At 39.0% G+C, this 16,476-nt stretch overlaps 1 protein-coding gene across 1 annotated transcript in view; it reads right to left on the reverse strand.

Moving 5' to 3' along the window:
• TTN (titin) overlaps nucleotides 1–16,476 on the reverse strand; it is a 274,251-nt gene that overhangs the window by 201,628 nt on the left and 56,147 nt on the right. Inside the window, 3 exon segments of the mRNA XM_046018787.1 lie at nucleotides 125–688; nucleotides 2,487–2,765; nucleotides 3,551–6,325. Coding sequence (XP_045874743.1) covers nucleotides 125–688; nucleotides 2,487–2,765; nucleotides 3,551–6,325 — 3,618 coding nt within the window.

The following is a 16,476-nucleotide window of genomic DNA, read 5'->3' on the forward strand; positions in this document are numbered from 1 at the left end:
CCAAAGCATTTGCTTGCATGAAATTACTTTAATAATAAAATGTACGGACTGCCTTGTTTGTCAATAGTTTTTCTCCAGTGGCATCCTTAAAATGAAAAATAATATTCATTCCCACATTTCTTACCTCTGACAGTAACTGTTGCTGAAGAGGAGCTGCTCCCAGCCTCATTGGAAGCAGTGCAAACATAGGTTCCTGAATCTTTTAGTTTGGCCAGGGGGATCTCAAGTGATGCTATCTTATCTTCAAAATAGATCTTATAATCTTTCCCGGGGGGGAGTTTTTGCCCATCTTTATTCCATGTTATGGTCACTTTTCTGTCTTCATCTACTTGGCACTCAAGGTGGATCTTCTTATTGATGGCGGACTGCACAGGTTCTAATTCTTTAATGAAATGCGGCTTGTCGATGATGATTAACTCAGCTTGGCAGATGTCAGCTCCAAACTTGTTGGAAGCCTTGCAAGAATAAACTCCTCGATCTTGAATTGTAAGATTTGAGAGTTCTAAACTGTGTTTATTTTCTGCCTCTGAAATCTTGCAGTTAGGGGAAGGTGATAATGCAGCACCGTCTTTCTGCCAAATGGTTTCAATCACGGGAGTCCCTAATACCGTGCAGAGGAACTTGGCTGTCTTACCCACAAAAGTTGTAACAGACTTAGGTCTGGAGTAAAAGCTTGGTGGATATGCCTCTGCAAAAGAAAGTTTTTTCAACATTATATTTTTGTCCCCACAGAAGCTCTTGCTGTAATTATATATTCTAAGAGAGAGAAAAGATGAGCTACATATTTAGATAGACATAAGACATTATTTAAAATAGGATAATAAATTCATCAGATGAAAAAATTGGCCAAAGGAAAGGAATGAGAGGGTTCTTTATAGAGGAGCGAGACACCACTTTCAATGTCTCCCATAAAGGAAAGAACAAATGTTGCTTTGTCTAGTAACATTAACTTATTATTGTTAATGATTTGTCCACTTTAGTAGCTGATTCATTGTCTGAATCATTTGATAAGTAATTCAGCTGCTCCTTTAATTCTGTGAATTAGAAGACTGTGTAAGGAAGATAAAGAAAATGCACTCGACTTCCCTGAAGAGTAGGGACATTAAGTGATAAGAAGACAGAGTAATTTGGTGAAGTCTCCCTAACCTTCATGTCAACCATCAGCAAATCCTTCAAGGGCCCAACTCTGAATCATTCCCTACATCATTTCGAACTTGTAAAAAAATTTATAGAAGTAATTTCCTATTTCCATTCTGCATTTTGAAGGAAGTCTTTAGGAACCTCTTTCCAATTAAAAAAAAAAAAATCTCCTCCTCTTCCTCCTTTCCCTCTTATTATTTGAAAGCTCGGGTATTAGTGCCTTATTCAGCTGGGCTAATTTGGGTGAAGAGTTTTTCAAAGGCATCATTAAGAATACTGCCATGCAGTTGGTTGTATGGACACTCCAATCACAAAGTGAACCATTGGATGGGATATCATGGGCCTGGGTTTCAGATTTTTTGATACATGAAAGAGCTACAGGGAAGAGGAAGATAGAGGGAACCCTGACTTTTCCAAGCTAAAAATATGGCCTTTGTTTGCCTTTCCCTTTCAGGCAAAGAAAAGACCAAGGGGATATTCCACCCAGATATTTAGTGCATATCTTCTCTCAACAGCACAGAGAATTGCTACCCCAGACTTTACATTCATACTTACCCTTGGAGGAAGAAAGCAAAAGAGAAAGAGACAGAGACATGCAAAGATAAGGAAAGCACTACTGATTTTTTTTTCCTAATGAGGGAAACCAAATACTCAATGAGTGTGAGCTACTCAAAAGTCATCTTGTTTGTCAATGAGGAAATTGAGAACAGAATATTTATGTAGTTGCTCTTATTTTTATATTAGTCATAAAACCTAGGGTGAAAATCCTAGTTTATAGTCCTGAATAGCTCCCTGTCTTATTTTAGGATTTAACTTCAATCTTATGCTCTGGCTTTTTATTTTTTTTCCAGTTTGTAATTCTGTTCTTAACTGGTTAACTGGTTCCAAATTATTAAATACAATGGGACATTATTTATATTTTAGTAGCAACACACTATCCTGAAATGTGTCACATTAAGTGTCAAGCCAGGCCAGGAGGAATTAGCCAAGATATTTCGACCATGCTAGTCATTTTAGACAGAGAGAAAGAGAACAAAACAAACTGGAAAAAAAAAAACCCAAAAATCAAACTCCAAACCTAACTTTCAGGTGCCACTGCTCACCGGATTCCTTGACATTGTTCTCAAAATAATAAGTTATTTTTATTTTTCCCTTAGCTGCTCTTAGAAAGAAGACGGTAACGAATGAGATCTCATCCCACACGGATGCTGGGCAACCTAGTCCCCGTGTTACAGCATGGCTGTTGGGTCTCTCCAGTTGACAGCACAAGCCCATCTTGCGCTGCAGAAAATGTAAAACAGGCTACAGTGTGAAGCAGGGCAACCAGCTCAGTCTATGCCATTTACCTGTCACAGTTAGGGTAGCCGTACAGCTGACACTGCCGTACTCGTTGGAAGCTTTGCAGGTGTACTCGCCGCAGTCCACCACCTGGGTTCGCAGGATTTCCAGGCTGGAGACATACTTCGAGGAGCGAATAGAACACTTGTCACTTTCGTAAATTTCTCGGCCAGCTTTAAACCACTGGAACCGGACATTGGGGGCACTTTGGACCTCACAGGTGAATTTGGCTAGGTGGCCCAGAGCTACTTCCAGGGGCTCGATTCTCCTTTTGATCACTGGGGCAGCTGCAAAGGGAAGCAGAGGCTGTTAGCATGCCTCCTTATCAGGCAGACCACATTTTTCTTTCTCTTCTCACTTTTGTTGCTGTTAATGAAGTAAAACAGTTGAAACTCGTGAGATGGATTGCAGGGGTTGAAGACAAGTGACTGGAAAATGAGAACAATCATTGAAGGTAAAAGAAGACAATAAGTAGCTTTTAACACATTCAGTCGTTACTTTGCAGTGGATTGTGAAAAACATGATTAAAATGTGATGCTACGGGCTTACATGCATAACAACATGATATATTCTTTAAATATACCATGCTACGGACACTGTGAACAGCATTTTTAAAAAGTGATATACTACATACAGTGATGAAGTGAAACAATATCCAAAAAGAAATATAAATAAGAAACACCAATGGACAATTAATCATGGTTATTCTGAATTTAGGGACGAGACTGGTAATTTTGGGCAGCAAGGCGTTCACTGACAGCTTTTATTATATATTATATTAAAGTACTTTCAAGTAAATATAAACTAAAAAAAATACTGGTATTATGGAACATAGGAACATAACATCTAATTTTAAAAATAAATAGGAATGTAGATAGGATAATGTATGACCTCGTAAGGCAGTAAGGAAAAAGGAAAAGAATTAATAACCATGATTATGTCTGTGGTTTCATTCTTACTCTACACATCACATTCTGGCAGAGGCAGGTAAGTGAAAACTCAGTGATGGAAACTAAATCATTACGATCCAGTGAACGTTAGAGCTCGAGCCCCCTCATCCTTAAAATCCAACCTCTTTTGACTACAGTGAGTTTGGCTGAAGTTGCTGCGTTTCCCTTGTCGTTCAAGGCCTCACAGGTATATGCTCCTTGATGTTCTTCTGTATTTACTTTGTCGATTACTAACGTATATGTATTTTGATCTTGTAAACACTTGAACTTTTCATCTGAATGCACCAGTGTGCCCTCAAAATACCAATTCACCTCTTTGGCATTTGTTATGGACGACGTGAGCTTTACAGTGTCACCTTCCTCCACAGTAGTGTCCACCAAGGGCATGTAAATGACAGGACCGTTCCCTTCAACTACGCTGCCCTCAGCTTCCTGTAGCTCTCCTAGGCCAGCCTCCCCGGTACCACTTCCAGGGGACTTCTCTCTTTCTTCTGACAGCTTTGGGGTCTCATCCTGTTTTTCATCAGGGCTAGCAGCTGGAGCAACGCCATCAGGGACAGGTACAGTATCCGCAACTTTGACCTGACTTTCCACGTGAAAATAGCGGACCTCTTCTGCAGAGACGAGATGTTTATATTCGACTTCTGGTTCCCAGACTGTGTCAACCTTCTGGGAATCTGGAAAAGGACCCATCTCTTCCTGCGAGCCTGTTACGGCTCCCTTCGGGATTCTGGGACCCTCGGCTGTCAAGACGTTTATTTCCTCACACACAATAGAGAACAAAGCATCCTTAAGCTCTGTTTTCAAGTTAGCCATTTGAGGATCAATGCCTTCAATAGCAATGGTTAATTCTTCCATTAGAGTCTTCACTGAGGTAATAAGGTAGGTACACAGAATGCGCCTGGGCTCTTGGGTGAAGTTTATGGCCTTCACCTCCACCTTTTCAATGTTCCTTAGCCATTCAGAGAACAGACTTGGTTGCTCACTGGCCACTGCTGCTTGCAAAGCCCTGCGGATCTGAGTTTTGAGGTTTAATCGTTGTTCTTCTGGAATTCTAGGAAGCAAACTCTCCTTAGAAAGAGTGTCGCTTGCTTGCACCTCTTGCACTCCATTGACCATCAAGGGCTCTTTCTTACACTCACTGGTTTGGTTCAGGTGCATGACCAAGTCGTCAGAACGCTCTTCCTTGAGCAGTACCTGCTTTTCCTCACACGCTAGTGGAAATCTTAAGGACTTGCCTTCCTCAGTCCTGGCTGCATGATCTTGCCCTGTGCTTTCCAGTTGATCTGCACTTTCCATCAAAATTTCATCTTCTGTGCATGTGTGTTCTGAAGGAACCTGGGGCTCCCGGTTGACCTCAGAGGTGATGACCTCAGGACCCTTAAAACTTTCCACACTTCCCTCAGCTAAGCTCTGACTCAGGGTGAGAGCACTTGGTGTGTCTTGCTTGGGAAGGGTCAGTCTTTGCTCTTTGTCCATTGAAGACATTGTCTTTTCTTCTGGTAAAAGGTCTTCCTCAGCCACAGAGGTTGGATCTGAATGGGCTGGAGCGTCTTCTATAGAAGACTGTGGATAACTCCCTTCGGGTTCAGCTAGTAAAGTTTTCAGAGGCTCCACCGTTAATGAACTGATTTCTTCTACGGACACAGCACTTGGGAAGATTTTTTCAGCATCTGATAGGACCACCTGTGGTTCAGGCTCTTGAAGCATTAGGACATCTTTGCGGAGAGTTTTCTGGGACTGGACCGTCTCCAGCTGTAAATTGGGAGACAGTTCCTTGATAGGCTGAGTACAAATGGTGCCGCTGACGGAAAGAAGCGCCCTGGTGCTTTCTGGATCAGGCACATTCTGCTCCAACGTGACTACAGATTGTAACTGCTCAGCCACTAATGTAACTTGACTACTTAATTCACTGGCTTTAACAGTATGCTCATAAGCAAGCTTCTGGTTTTCTTCTGCCATGGAAGCAGCTTTCAAAACGGCGTTGTTTACAAAAGCTGCAATTTCCTTCTCTGAGTCAAATGCGTCAACTGCTGGACCCTTTAATGGAAAACCTTCAGCAGCCTCTGGTGTGGGCTCTGCTTTGCAGGGAGCATCAGTCGTGTCCGTGTCTTCCAGAACTACAAGCAGCTCTGCTGCACAGGTGGATTCACCCCACGTATTCTTTGCTTTACAGACGTAGAGGCCACTGTCTTCCCTCTGAGGGTCATTGACAATGAATGTTCCAGAACCATCCGGGTTATGAATGATGGTATAATAAACGTTGGTGCAAAGCTGCTGGTTTTCTCTGAACCACAAAACAGTGGGTGCAGGCTCTCCAAGAACCCTGTACTCAAAGACAGCAGGGAGCCCCCGAGCACACTGAATTGGTTTGAACTCCTTAAGGAAGTAAGGAGGACAAGGCCCTTCAGACTTTTCCAGAAATTTCTCCGCTGGTTCTGGTTCTGTCTCTTTGTACCCCTCTCCTTTGGAACTGATTTTTAGATAGGCATTGCATACTGACTGTCCATATTCATTACTGGCAACACATGTATACTCTCCCTCATCCTCAAATTTGGTGAATAGAATGATCAGACTATGATCATTGCCATCAAAAACCAATTTGTAGTCAGCAGAAGGGGTTAACATGACTCCATTAAAGAACCACTGAATTTTAGGCTTGGGAATGCCAGTGACAGTAACACACAGTTTAGCTACATCCCCTATGCTTATTTCAGCATTTGACACTTCTTTGGTGAAAACTGGAACATGGCCTTCCTTTTTGGAATCAAATGTAGTTGAATGAATTGGAGGTTCAGACAAAAGTTCAAGTGTTTCATTTCTATTAGATAACTGAAGGCCAGAGCTATAAGTTTGGAATTCTTCTTCCTCAGCAGACAGAAGAGAACTAGAAAACTCTGTATGGGGAAAAGTGATTATTATTTTACTATCAATTTTATTTAACAACAAAAAAAATAGAAGTCAAAAAATTATGCACCAGCTGATGGCTTTCTTCTGCTTTATTCCTGGAATTATTAGATTATCTCAAGATTTTTAAAAAAGCACATTTCTAAATTTTTAATCTTAGCTCATTTTATATAATATAAATACTGTACTCATGCAACTTTCAATCCACTTCATTTGTGTTAGTTTATAAATTTTAAAGCTATTCTATGAATTTTTCTCTGTGGTATAATCCCAATTCTAAAGTTTGAAAAACTGCTGCCTATATATTTAAAATAATCCAGAATTATTTAAATCAAATTCAAAAAGATCCAGAATTATTATTTATGTGTAGAATTTTCTTGATTTAAGAATGATAGCCATTGTCAAATTGAAGACTGATTATTTCCAAAATAAAACTCTGATGTTTCCGTTATTGCTTATAAACTAAAGCTATTATTAAAAAAAAAAGAGGCTATAGGAAATACTTAATTTGCATTTGTAAGAGAATCATTGGTTTCACTTAAGAGAAATTCTTGCCTTCTTTGGCCATGTAAATTGCCATAGTATTTCAACAGAGCTTTTATAATAAGGCTTTTGTTAAAAAAAATGGGAGAATCAGGAATGAAAGAAAATAACTCCAACACTAAAAATGGGATTGTACTTTATTGTGTGAAAAATACCTATACAGCATTATTGAACAGAAAAACAAGAGTAAATAATAGATATTCTTTAAACAGTATCACGGATGACAGGCAGAATTTGATAAGAAGGAATTAGGCTTTTCATTAAATCTGGTAGGAATGTAGAACAGCTCTGTTTAAATAGTTTTATGACCTTTCCCAAAAGCAGAATTATTATTTTATTAATTCACTCCCCTTGCACCACATGGAGTAGTCATGCCTTAATTCCTCTCTGTACTGGCATAGAAGCATTAGAAGGAACAACTCTAGTGTCTAATGGCTCTAAATGTACTGGCAAAATTTACCGATGGCATGTAGAATATATATTCAGTTACTTATTATTTCAAATTAGTAAACCGCATAACCATTGATTAATTTCACAAACGAATGGTGACCACTTAACTTTACATTTATTACTCATGTCCCTTCACTTGAACTCCCAAAATATCTGTAAAGGGAATGAATGTGAATATTTAAATTACCCCAACTCACTAATATTTGAAGTATTTTCAGTTATATTCTCTTACTTCTAACATGGTGTATTGATCATAAAAAATACAGTAAATAAATTCAAATGTGCTGAAACATCAAAGGTATAGTTAAAAGTACATGTAGTAGTTGCAGCTAATGTCTAAACTTTACTATGTATAATACAATGAATTCTCTATCCAGCATCAGAGAAATTAATATTCCCAGCTTTTAAGTTATATGCCATTGAATCAGAAAAAAACTTCATTTAATTATCCACAACAATAAGTAAGCAAGGCAAGGCTTATTTTTCTTCCTTCAGTCATCTGTTATTCTGAATATCCTCAATTCATTGCATTTGAGACTGTAAGAATTCTAATGAACAAAATCAAACTCTTCCTCCCTCTAAATTCAATAAGACATTACAAGGTTTTTCCTTTCTTCCTTCCTCCCTTCCCATGCCAGCCATTGTCTTGTTTGTCATGACCTGGATTTCTAATTTATTGAAACGTCCATTTTATAACTAAGAGTAGAATAAATCCCTAAGTCCCTAAACTACAGAACTAATTTTATTTCAGGGATTTATGATGCAATATATTATATCTATACTTATTATCACAGATACTATGTGCTCACTGGTTGAAACAGAAATGATTGTTCCACAATAGTATATCTATCTGGATGAGTTATGGTGACTCAAGACAGGAAAACAGATGTTTTAGGGGGGCAGGGTGGGGAGGGGTGTAAGCCTGACTGCTCTATATTCTGCACATTCTCAACTGCTCCTTGAATTTGGGAAGGTTTTAAGGGACTCCTACTGTGGCAATAAAAAATGGATAGATGAAAGAAACAAACATGATAGAATATATGAATTCTTTTGAAAATTAAATTTAAATTGCTTAAGTTTTTATAACTAAAAGCAATATCTCTAATATGATCGTGGTACATAAAAGTTCGATGCAGAGGACAAATCCAGCTGTTAGGTAACAGAGAGTAATTTAGAGTTGGAGGGAGGAAAGATTCATAACTTCGTTACTACATTCTATTATTTTCTCATCATTTGTGGTAAAACTAAAGTTAGTCCTAAATTATATTAAGAAACATTACTACTAAGATGACACAGAATCGCAGAGTTGAACAATTATTTCTGAGGTCTTTTGGTCCAACTCCTCATTTTTAGGTAAGAAAACTGAATTGTCTTATATTTATTACATCTTATGTGAGAAGATTTAGGTTCACAGTGATACACAGATACACTGTCAAGAATTTTGTGAATTTTTTATAATTTTGAAAAACAAGGTCAACTTAGAGATACATATATCTTAAATTTGAATGCTTTTAAATTTCTAGTTAGTTTTAAAAATTTCTAGTTAGTTTAAAAATGACAGGAAAGCTTATTATCTTATCTGCATATAATCTGAGATACAAATTACCATATTGCTGGATATAAAAATGCCCCACCTTCTATTTTTTAATGTTAAAGATTCTGAAATTGGACTACAGTTTAAAATCTCTATATAAATGTAATATAGTAGTTTTCCCTCTCCCCCAGGTCAATATCAAGTGAATGTTGCATTTAACATTTGATGATATTTTAAAAATTGAGAAAATGAGGTATTCCCAAGAGTGGAAAGATCTTTCTTTGCATATTTTGCAAATGTACAAATGTCTAGATGAACTCCATCCAAAAAGAAAGCACCATTGGTCCCTTCAAAACCAGCAACCGTCAAAACATTTACAAAGAAGAGGGATATTAATAATGAAAATGTTTTTAAAAGAGCCAAACAAATATATTAAGTTTGCAATGCAAAACAGATTAGAGAACTAGTTATCAATTGGGTGAGGCTGGCTTCTGTTATTTGTTTTATCTATTCTAAGTCCAAGTCAGCAAGCCTGGATTTGGATACAAAAGGGTTACAATTTCAAAAATGCCTTAATACTCAGAGCAGAGAGGAGATTTACCTTACCAACCTGTCTGCGTGGTCATCTGACCCAGTCTTCCATCTTATGTTTTACTTTACGTAAATAGTTTATCGGCTAAAAGAGAATGCATTCTACCGAAACTCTTTTGTGGAGGAGGAACGAGGGCAAAGCAGCGGTACAAACGGTTAGGTAGCCACGGAGATATTTAATCATACTTGATGATTCACAGCAGAGTTGACACAGTGATGGTTCCACAGTTGAGATCACAGAATATTTACATGTCCTACAAACATGAGATTTCTACAGAGAGAGACTGTTTTCCCAGGGGTTTTCAATGTATCAAATTCAGATCAAGTAGACCTATTTGGAAATTTATTGGATCTATATAATTTGGAAAATATGGCAGCACTCAATCAATTTGATAATTACAGAGGCACTGAAACTTTGCACAAGATACTAAGTTAGGGTGAGGGCTGCACAGGTCTCTGCCATTCCTGACTTGTTCGTAGCCACACACCTGTACTCGCCTTCGTCATCTTTTCCTAAGTTCGTTATGAACAGGTTGTGGAACCCTATGCCACTTTCCTCAGCACTGAACCGTGCACCTTGCACCAATCTCCCATCTTTGTACCAGTAAATCGTGGGTCGTGGAGAGCCGCGGACTAAACACTGGAAATAAGCTGCTGTGCCTAAAGGTGCGTGACAGTCAGAAATACCTTTGATAAACCTGGGAGGCCCGTCTACCACCTGAAATTCAAAAAAGCTGCCTGAATATTTGCTCTTTAAGACTAACTCTTCCTTCAAGCTGCTTAAAGTCACTTTGCTTTTCTTTGTTGTCAGAGCAAACATTTCGGAATCTCCCATGGTGAGAAATCCCCGGCAGATAGCCTCTCCTACGCGATTCATAGCTCTGCACCTGTATGTCGCACTATCAGACGGACCGACGTTTCGAATTGTAAGGGTGTGACTTCCATTCTCCTCACTGACCACATATTTGACATTATCTGGTTCAATACACATATATTCTTTATACCATTTAACTTCCGGGCTAGGGATGCCTATGACTGAACATTTGAACACCGCGTCTGAATTTTCTGGAATTTTAAAATCGCAAATAGGCATTATAAAGCGAGGAGGCATTTCAAATACTTCTAAATCAATTTTTAAATCTTTGCTTTCTTCCTCTCTCGAGGCCACATTTGGATCCGCTAAATTCGATGGTAGAACGTCCAGACTCACAATCATGCTTTTATGATCAGGAGTGAATTCAGGAACTGTGACTATTTTCACTTGCTTCTCAAATTCTTTAACGTCTTTTTCACTTAATTCAACTTCCAGGACAATTTCTTGAGGAGAAGGAGTTCTTGATGATGTCGTGTTTTCCAGTTCAAACTCCATGACGTGCTGATGTGTTACTGGAGGTGGGAGGGGTACTGCTCTTTCTTTTTGGGGCACTATGTCTACTTTCGCAAAGCTCTTTGCTTCCCCTATGATGTTCACGGCATGGCACATGTACTCTCCCCTCTCTCCTTTTTGAATGTTAGAAATTTCCAAAGAGCACACATTACCTACCCTTTCTATTTTGATTCTTTCATCTGGCTCTAGCAGAGATTTATTTCGATACCATTTCACACCAGGAACTGGAATGCCCTCAACTTCAACAATGAAGCCTAATGTTGTGTTTTCATATACACTCCTTTTGGTCAGAGGTTCAATGAAAGATGGCGGCATTTCATTGTCTTTTGGTTCAATGGCTTCATTGGGCGTGCCAAATGAATCGGAACGCCATAGTTCATTAGCTGAACTCCTCTCTTCTGTAGGTGTATGGAAATGTTCATTTGGTGTACTGTCTTCCCTTTCTATTTTTGATGGGTACCTTTTTAAGTTTCCAGTGGGATTTGGTCCTCCAGTAGGAATAGAATATCTTTCAACAGTTTCTCCTCCTAAAGGTGTAGAATATCTCTCTATTGTCTCCCCTGGGGGTGTAGAATATCTTTCCAGTGCCTCTCCTGGGGGTGTAGAATATCTCTCTAGAGCCTCCCCTGGGGGTGTGGAATATCTCTCCAGTGCCTCTCCTGGGGGTGTGGAATATCTCTCCAGTGCCTCTCCTGGAGGTGTGGAGTATCTCTCTGCTACCTCTCCTTCCGAAGGCGTGGAGTACCTTTCGGCAGCTTCCTCTAAAGGTGTAGTTCTTCCCACAGTCTCACCTCCTGAATTTGTTGTGGACTGTTTAGTTGTATCTGAAGGAGTGAAATATACATCAGGAGACTTTGGAGTTTTGAAATGTTCAACAGAGGATGGTGGGGTATAAAACCGATCTAATTCTGAGATTTCTTCACTGCTTATACTTCCCACATCAATCGAAATATCAGATTCAGGGGAAAATGGGCGACCTAATGATTCCTGTTGTTGGTTGTAATATTCATACACAGTGTTGAAAGTTACTTCTTCAACCTCCATTGATGTGATTGATTCACTTTGGAGAAGGTTTGCCTTGTGTTTGGTGTCTTTCATTTGAGGAACTTCGTGCTTTCCAGCAGCAAGTAAATATTTTGTCAGAGAGGTCTCAGAGTCCATTACTTCTGTTGTATGTGCCTCATCCGATTTAGGAAGATTTTCAGAAAAACAAGTTTCTATCTTTTCTCCTTCAGTAGTGGAGACAGAAGTTTCATTCTGAACCTGAACTTCTTCATAACATTTTTCTTTTCCAAAGGCATCAATTTTTTCCCTTATTTGTTCATTTGGATTCTGCTGTTCCTCAGTCATTAAGAATGGAAAGCGCTGGCTCACTTCTGTGTGGGATGGGGCTGCCTGGTGAATATCACCTCTGTGGTCTCCCAAAATTCCAGTGACATATCCCTGTGTCCTTCCATCCTGCTTCTGAAATGATGCCGACTCTGGTTCCAAAGTGTGTTCTTCCTTTTCACAAACCTCTAAGAGCTTTTTCTCGCTTGCTGCTTTTTTCAAATGTGAAATGAAACTTCTATCTCCATTTTCTAGAGAACTGTTTTCCTCAGAAATAACAGTTTCTCCTACATCAGGAGATGAGGTCTGAAGTAGGGCACATGATTCACTATGGGTTTCTTCAGAAAAGGATTTAAGAGAAATATCAGGCTTTAAAATTTCTAAATTATGTTCCCGTATATGTTTTTCCAAAAAAAGGGTATTTTCATCAAAATGACTCTTCTCCATCACAGTCCTATCTGAAAACTCATGAATGGGAGACATTTCTGGACTGGTAAAAATATTATCCAGCACACTTTTAGAGGTATTTTGTGTCTCAGATTGTGATGTTTCAGTGCCAGCAATTTCTTCTTTATAAGGTGTTTTCTGTTGCTGAGTTTCTGGCCCTTGGAATTCCTTAGCTGGATCTCCTATATGAGAATACATTTGTTTTAGATCAAATGCAATGCTCTCAGCATCAGCTATTTCAGAAGCAGGATGTTGGATTTTAAAACCAGCTTCTTCGGGTTGACCACCATCTAATGCTTGGAATTTTCGATCTGCATTTTCTATTTGAGAGTGGAATGGCTTTAAGTCAAATGTAATGGGTGCTTCCTGTTCAGCCCTTCCAGAAATTACAGGTTGATCTATAAGACCTACTTCTTTCTGTTGTTCCCCCTCTTGTACTTCAAATTCCTTATACGTTTGAGAAGAAAGCACCTTTAAATTCATTACAATGTCAGATGAATCTAGTTCAGTGTATGGAGACATTGTTTCTGCCTGATACATATTTGTATTTAGGTTACTTGATCTTGATTCTCTTTGCTTGAAAGGAAAGTCTCTGTCATCAAGCTTCCTCTGAGGAGGACTGACAAATGATTTCTTGGTAAGTCTTTTTTCTAGAACTCCTTTTTCTACATGTTGTAACTTTTCAAATGCAATGATTCTATGCTTCACATTTTTCCTTGGGTAGTGTCTCTCTTCAAGGGGTTCTTCATATACAATGAGAGATGAATCTTTTGGATCGTAGCTATCAGAAGCTCTCTCAGACTGGATATTTGGGAAATAGTCTCTTTGGGTGTATTCTTGCACATTTTCCCTTTCTGCATCACCAACTTTTCCGAAATCAATGTTTACGTCTTTCCTAATTCTTTTAACTTCACCAAAATCATCAACAAATGGACAAACAGTACCCTCGGCTTGGTACAGCTTTGATTTTTCATCTATGTGTCCCTCTCTCCCTTCACCCTGACACTGCATGAGTTTGGCTCTGACAGGCTTGTTGATTTTTATGGCTCTAGAAGCACCTTGCATAAATCTGGGTAGTTTTTCTCTAGAATATGTGCAATGAACCTGATCTTTCTGTTCTATCTGTTCAATTGTCTCAAGGCTTTGAAAATATTCCCTTACAGAATGTTCTTTTATATTGGATTGGGGAGTAAAAGGACCAGGCGGGTAATCATAGAAATGGGCCCTTACAGATTCTCCCTGAATTTGTTGATCTCTGGAATATTTTGTATAAATTCCACCAGTATTTTCTAAATGACTATACTCCCTATAAGTGACCGGTTCCACAGTCAGATTTGAAACACTCTCAACAGTTCCTGAACTGTTTTCAGCAACACATTTATATTCTCCAGAATCTTGATAATTGATATCATTAATATATAATCTGTGGCTAAAATTAACTTCTTCAAATTGAAACTTCTGGGTCTGCTTTACTAGGAGCCCATTTTGAAACCATGTCACGACTGGTTTAGGCTCACCAGACAATACACATTCAAATACTATGGAATCCCCTTCTCTACACCTGGTATGCTTTGGCATCTCCTGTAACATTTTTGGTGGCTCATTAGTAATATCTGATGAAAATATAAATTTGTGTTTTGGTGACGGAGGAGCCTCATCCTGAGGTGTTACTGTAGGTTCCAGCTCCTCAGAGTGAAACAATTCTCTTGACTCTTTATCCTGTTCTGGGGTTGGAGTAGCTGCTGTTATCTGAATTTCTACAGGAAAGGAAAGCAATTCTGTGTCTGCAGAGGGAGGAACCGGGAAGTTGGTTTGGAGATGTTTTCGACCCTTTTGCCTCCAAGATGGCTGAATGCCTTTGGTTTGGTCAAACACCAATGCCAGCTCCTCTTCCTCATCAGTGTATTCGCACAACACTGGGACTGTATGTGGTTCAACCCCGTGTCCTTTCTTTGCCTTCACTTTAAGTACACCAGTTGTTTTTACTGTTCCATACTGGTTAAACAGCACACAGGTAACAGAACCTTCATTTTGAAGAAGAACAGAAGAAAAAGTTAATACTGAATAGTTCTCCGAGGTGTGAGTGACAAAGTCTCGGTTACGTGGGATTAGTATATCATTGTTATACCACGTCACTATGGGTAGAGGATATCCTTGAAAGTGACACACAAATTTACAACTGTCACCTTCATAAACTTCTTGAGATTCAATTTCTTGAAGAAATGAAGGTGGGCAACATTGTGGATGCTTTTGGAAAGAACTTTCCAAAAATCTTGTGGTCCTTCCTTCTTGCTTGGTTTCAAATTCATCAGCTTCTGTGGAAGTAAAGTGCTGTACTTCTCTCAAATCATCATTTCTTATGTTCTCGCTATCTAGCTTTGCATTTTCTTCAATGTTTATAACTGCACCCAAAGCTTCACTGGTGTATGGTACAACAACTTGGGACACCTCTTCAGGAGTCTCATACATTTCCTCATTCTTATTTACAACAGTGATATGTCTAGAGGACCCTCCAATTTCAGTTTTGCTCATAATTTCTTCAAGTTCTCTTCCATGGGTATCCTCGCTTACCAGAATCCTACTGTATAAATGGTCTTTTTGGAGACTTTCTCTTAGAAACTCCTCTTGGCTCATTCTTATTTCAGTCTGGAGGATTTCTTCATTAACAGTAGTTTGAAAGCTTGGGGGAGGTTCTCCAGATTCTACATTTTGATTCATTTGGTTAGGAAGGACCTGTGGATTTTGGACAATCCCCTCACACGAATGATCTACTTTATCCCTATTTTCGGCTACATCCAATACAAACTTGCCTTCCAGCTCCTCTCTAGAGAATAGAAGGTCTTTATCCCTAGCTTCACTTCTTAGAGTTCTTGTGCTTATTTCAGAGGACACATCTGAAACAGATAATTTCTTCTTCTCCATTAACATTTTTCTAGCCTCCCGCAAACGTTGCAACTTCATTTTGGTCTCCTGGTCCAGGAAGCTCTCACCTACACTAAGCCATTCCCTTATGTCAGATTTACTTTCTAAATATTCCTCCTCATACGGAAAGGCCGTTTTCCTGCCTGGACTTACTGTCTTAAAGTGTATCGTCCTCATCATTCCTATTTGTTCTACATCTTGTTTTTTGTTAAAGGGAGAGCCAGTAAACCTCAGGCCAACCTCTATCCTGTCTTCTCTCCTTTCAGCTAAAGCCTCCGTATTTCCATGTGTCTGTTCTGCCCTTTTCAGAAATTCTAAACATTTCTCATCTTTCCCTTTTTGCATAACAAGCAACGATGCCGTCGATTCAGCCGACCCTTCACTATTCATTGCTAATAATCTATAACTGCCAGAATCTCTGCTTTGGACGCTTTTAACCTCTAAGCTGGAAGAGTGATGATGTAAATCACTCTCAGTTTTTATAACCCGTCGAAGACCCGTTGGGATGGGCCGATTGTTATGAAACCAAGTCATTTCTGGAGTTGGACAAGCAATTAATTTACACATAAAAACAACAGGTTCCCCTTCTAAAACATATTGAAAAGTAAGTTTTTGGGTAAAAGAAGGCTTGAAATGCTCAGGCCAGGAGCTCGTAGATGATATTCGACTTGCATATCTTTTAGCAGCCATGGAGCTGTGGTCTAAGTCTTCGGAATCTGAAAAGGCATCACGCGTATCTCTTTCAGAATGTTCAGATTCCCCCTCGGAGAACAATTCTGAAAAAGAAGTAATTTATAAAGCATTTTACTATTTTCCATAGTATTTGGAAAAGTTGAAAATAAATGAAATTGCAAAATAGGAAATAAAATAAAATGCATGCTACAGATTCTCACAAATCCATAAAAAAAAAATTCACTCACCATATTTGTTCGAATAAA

Source organism: Meles meles, chromosome 9 (assembly GCF_922984935.1).
Source record: "Meles meles chromosome 9, mMelMel3.1 paternal haplotype, whole genome shotgun sequence".
Classification (NCBI taxonomy): domain Eukaryota; kingdom Metazoa; phylum Chordata; class Mammalia; order Carnivora; family Mustelidae; genus Meles; species Meles meles.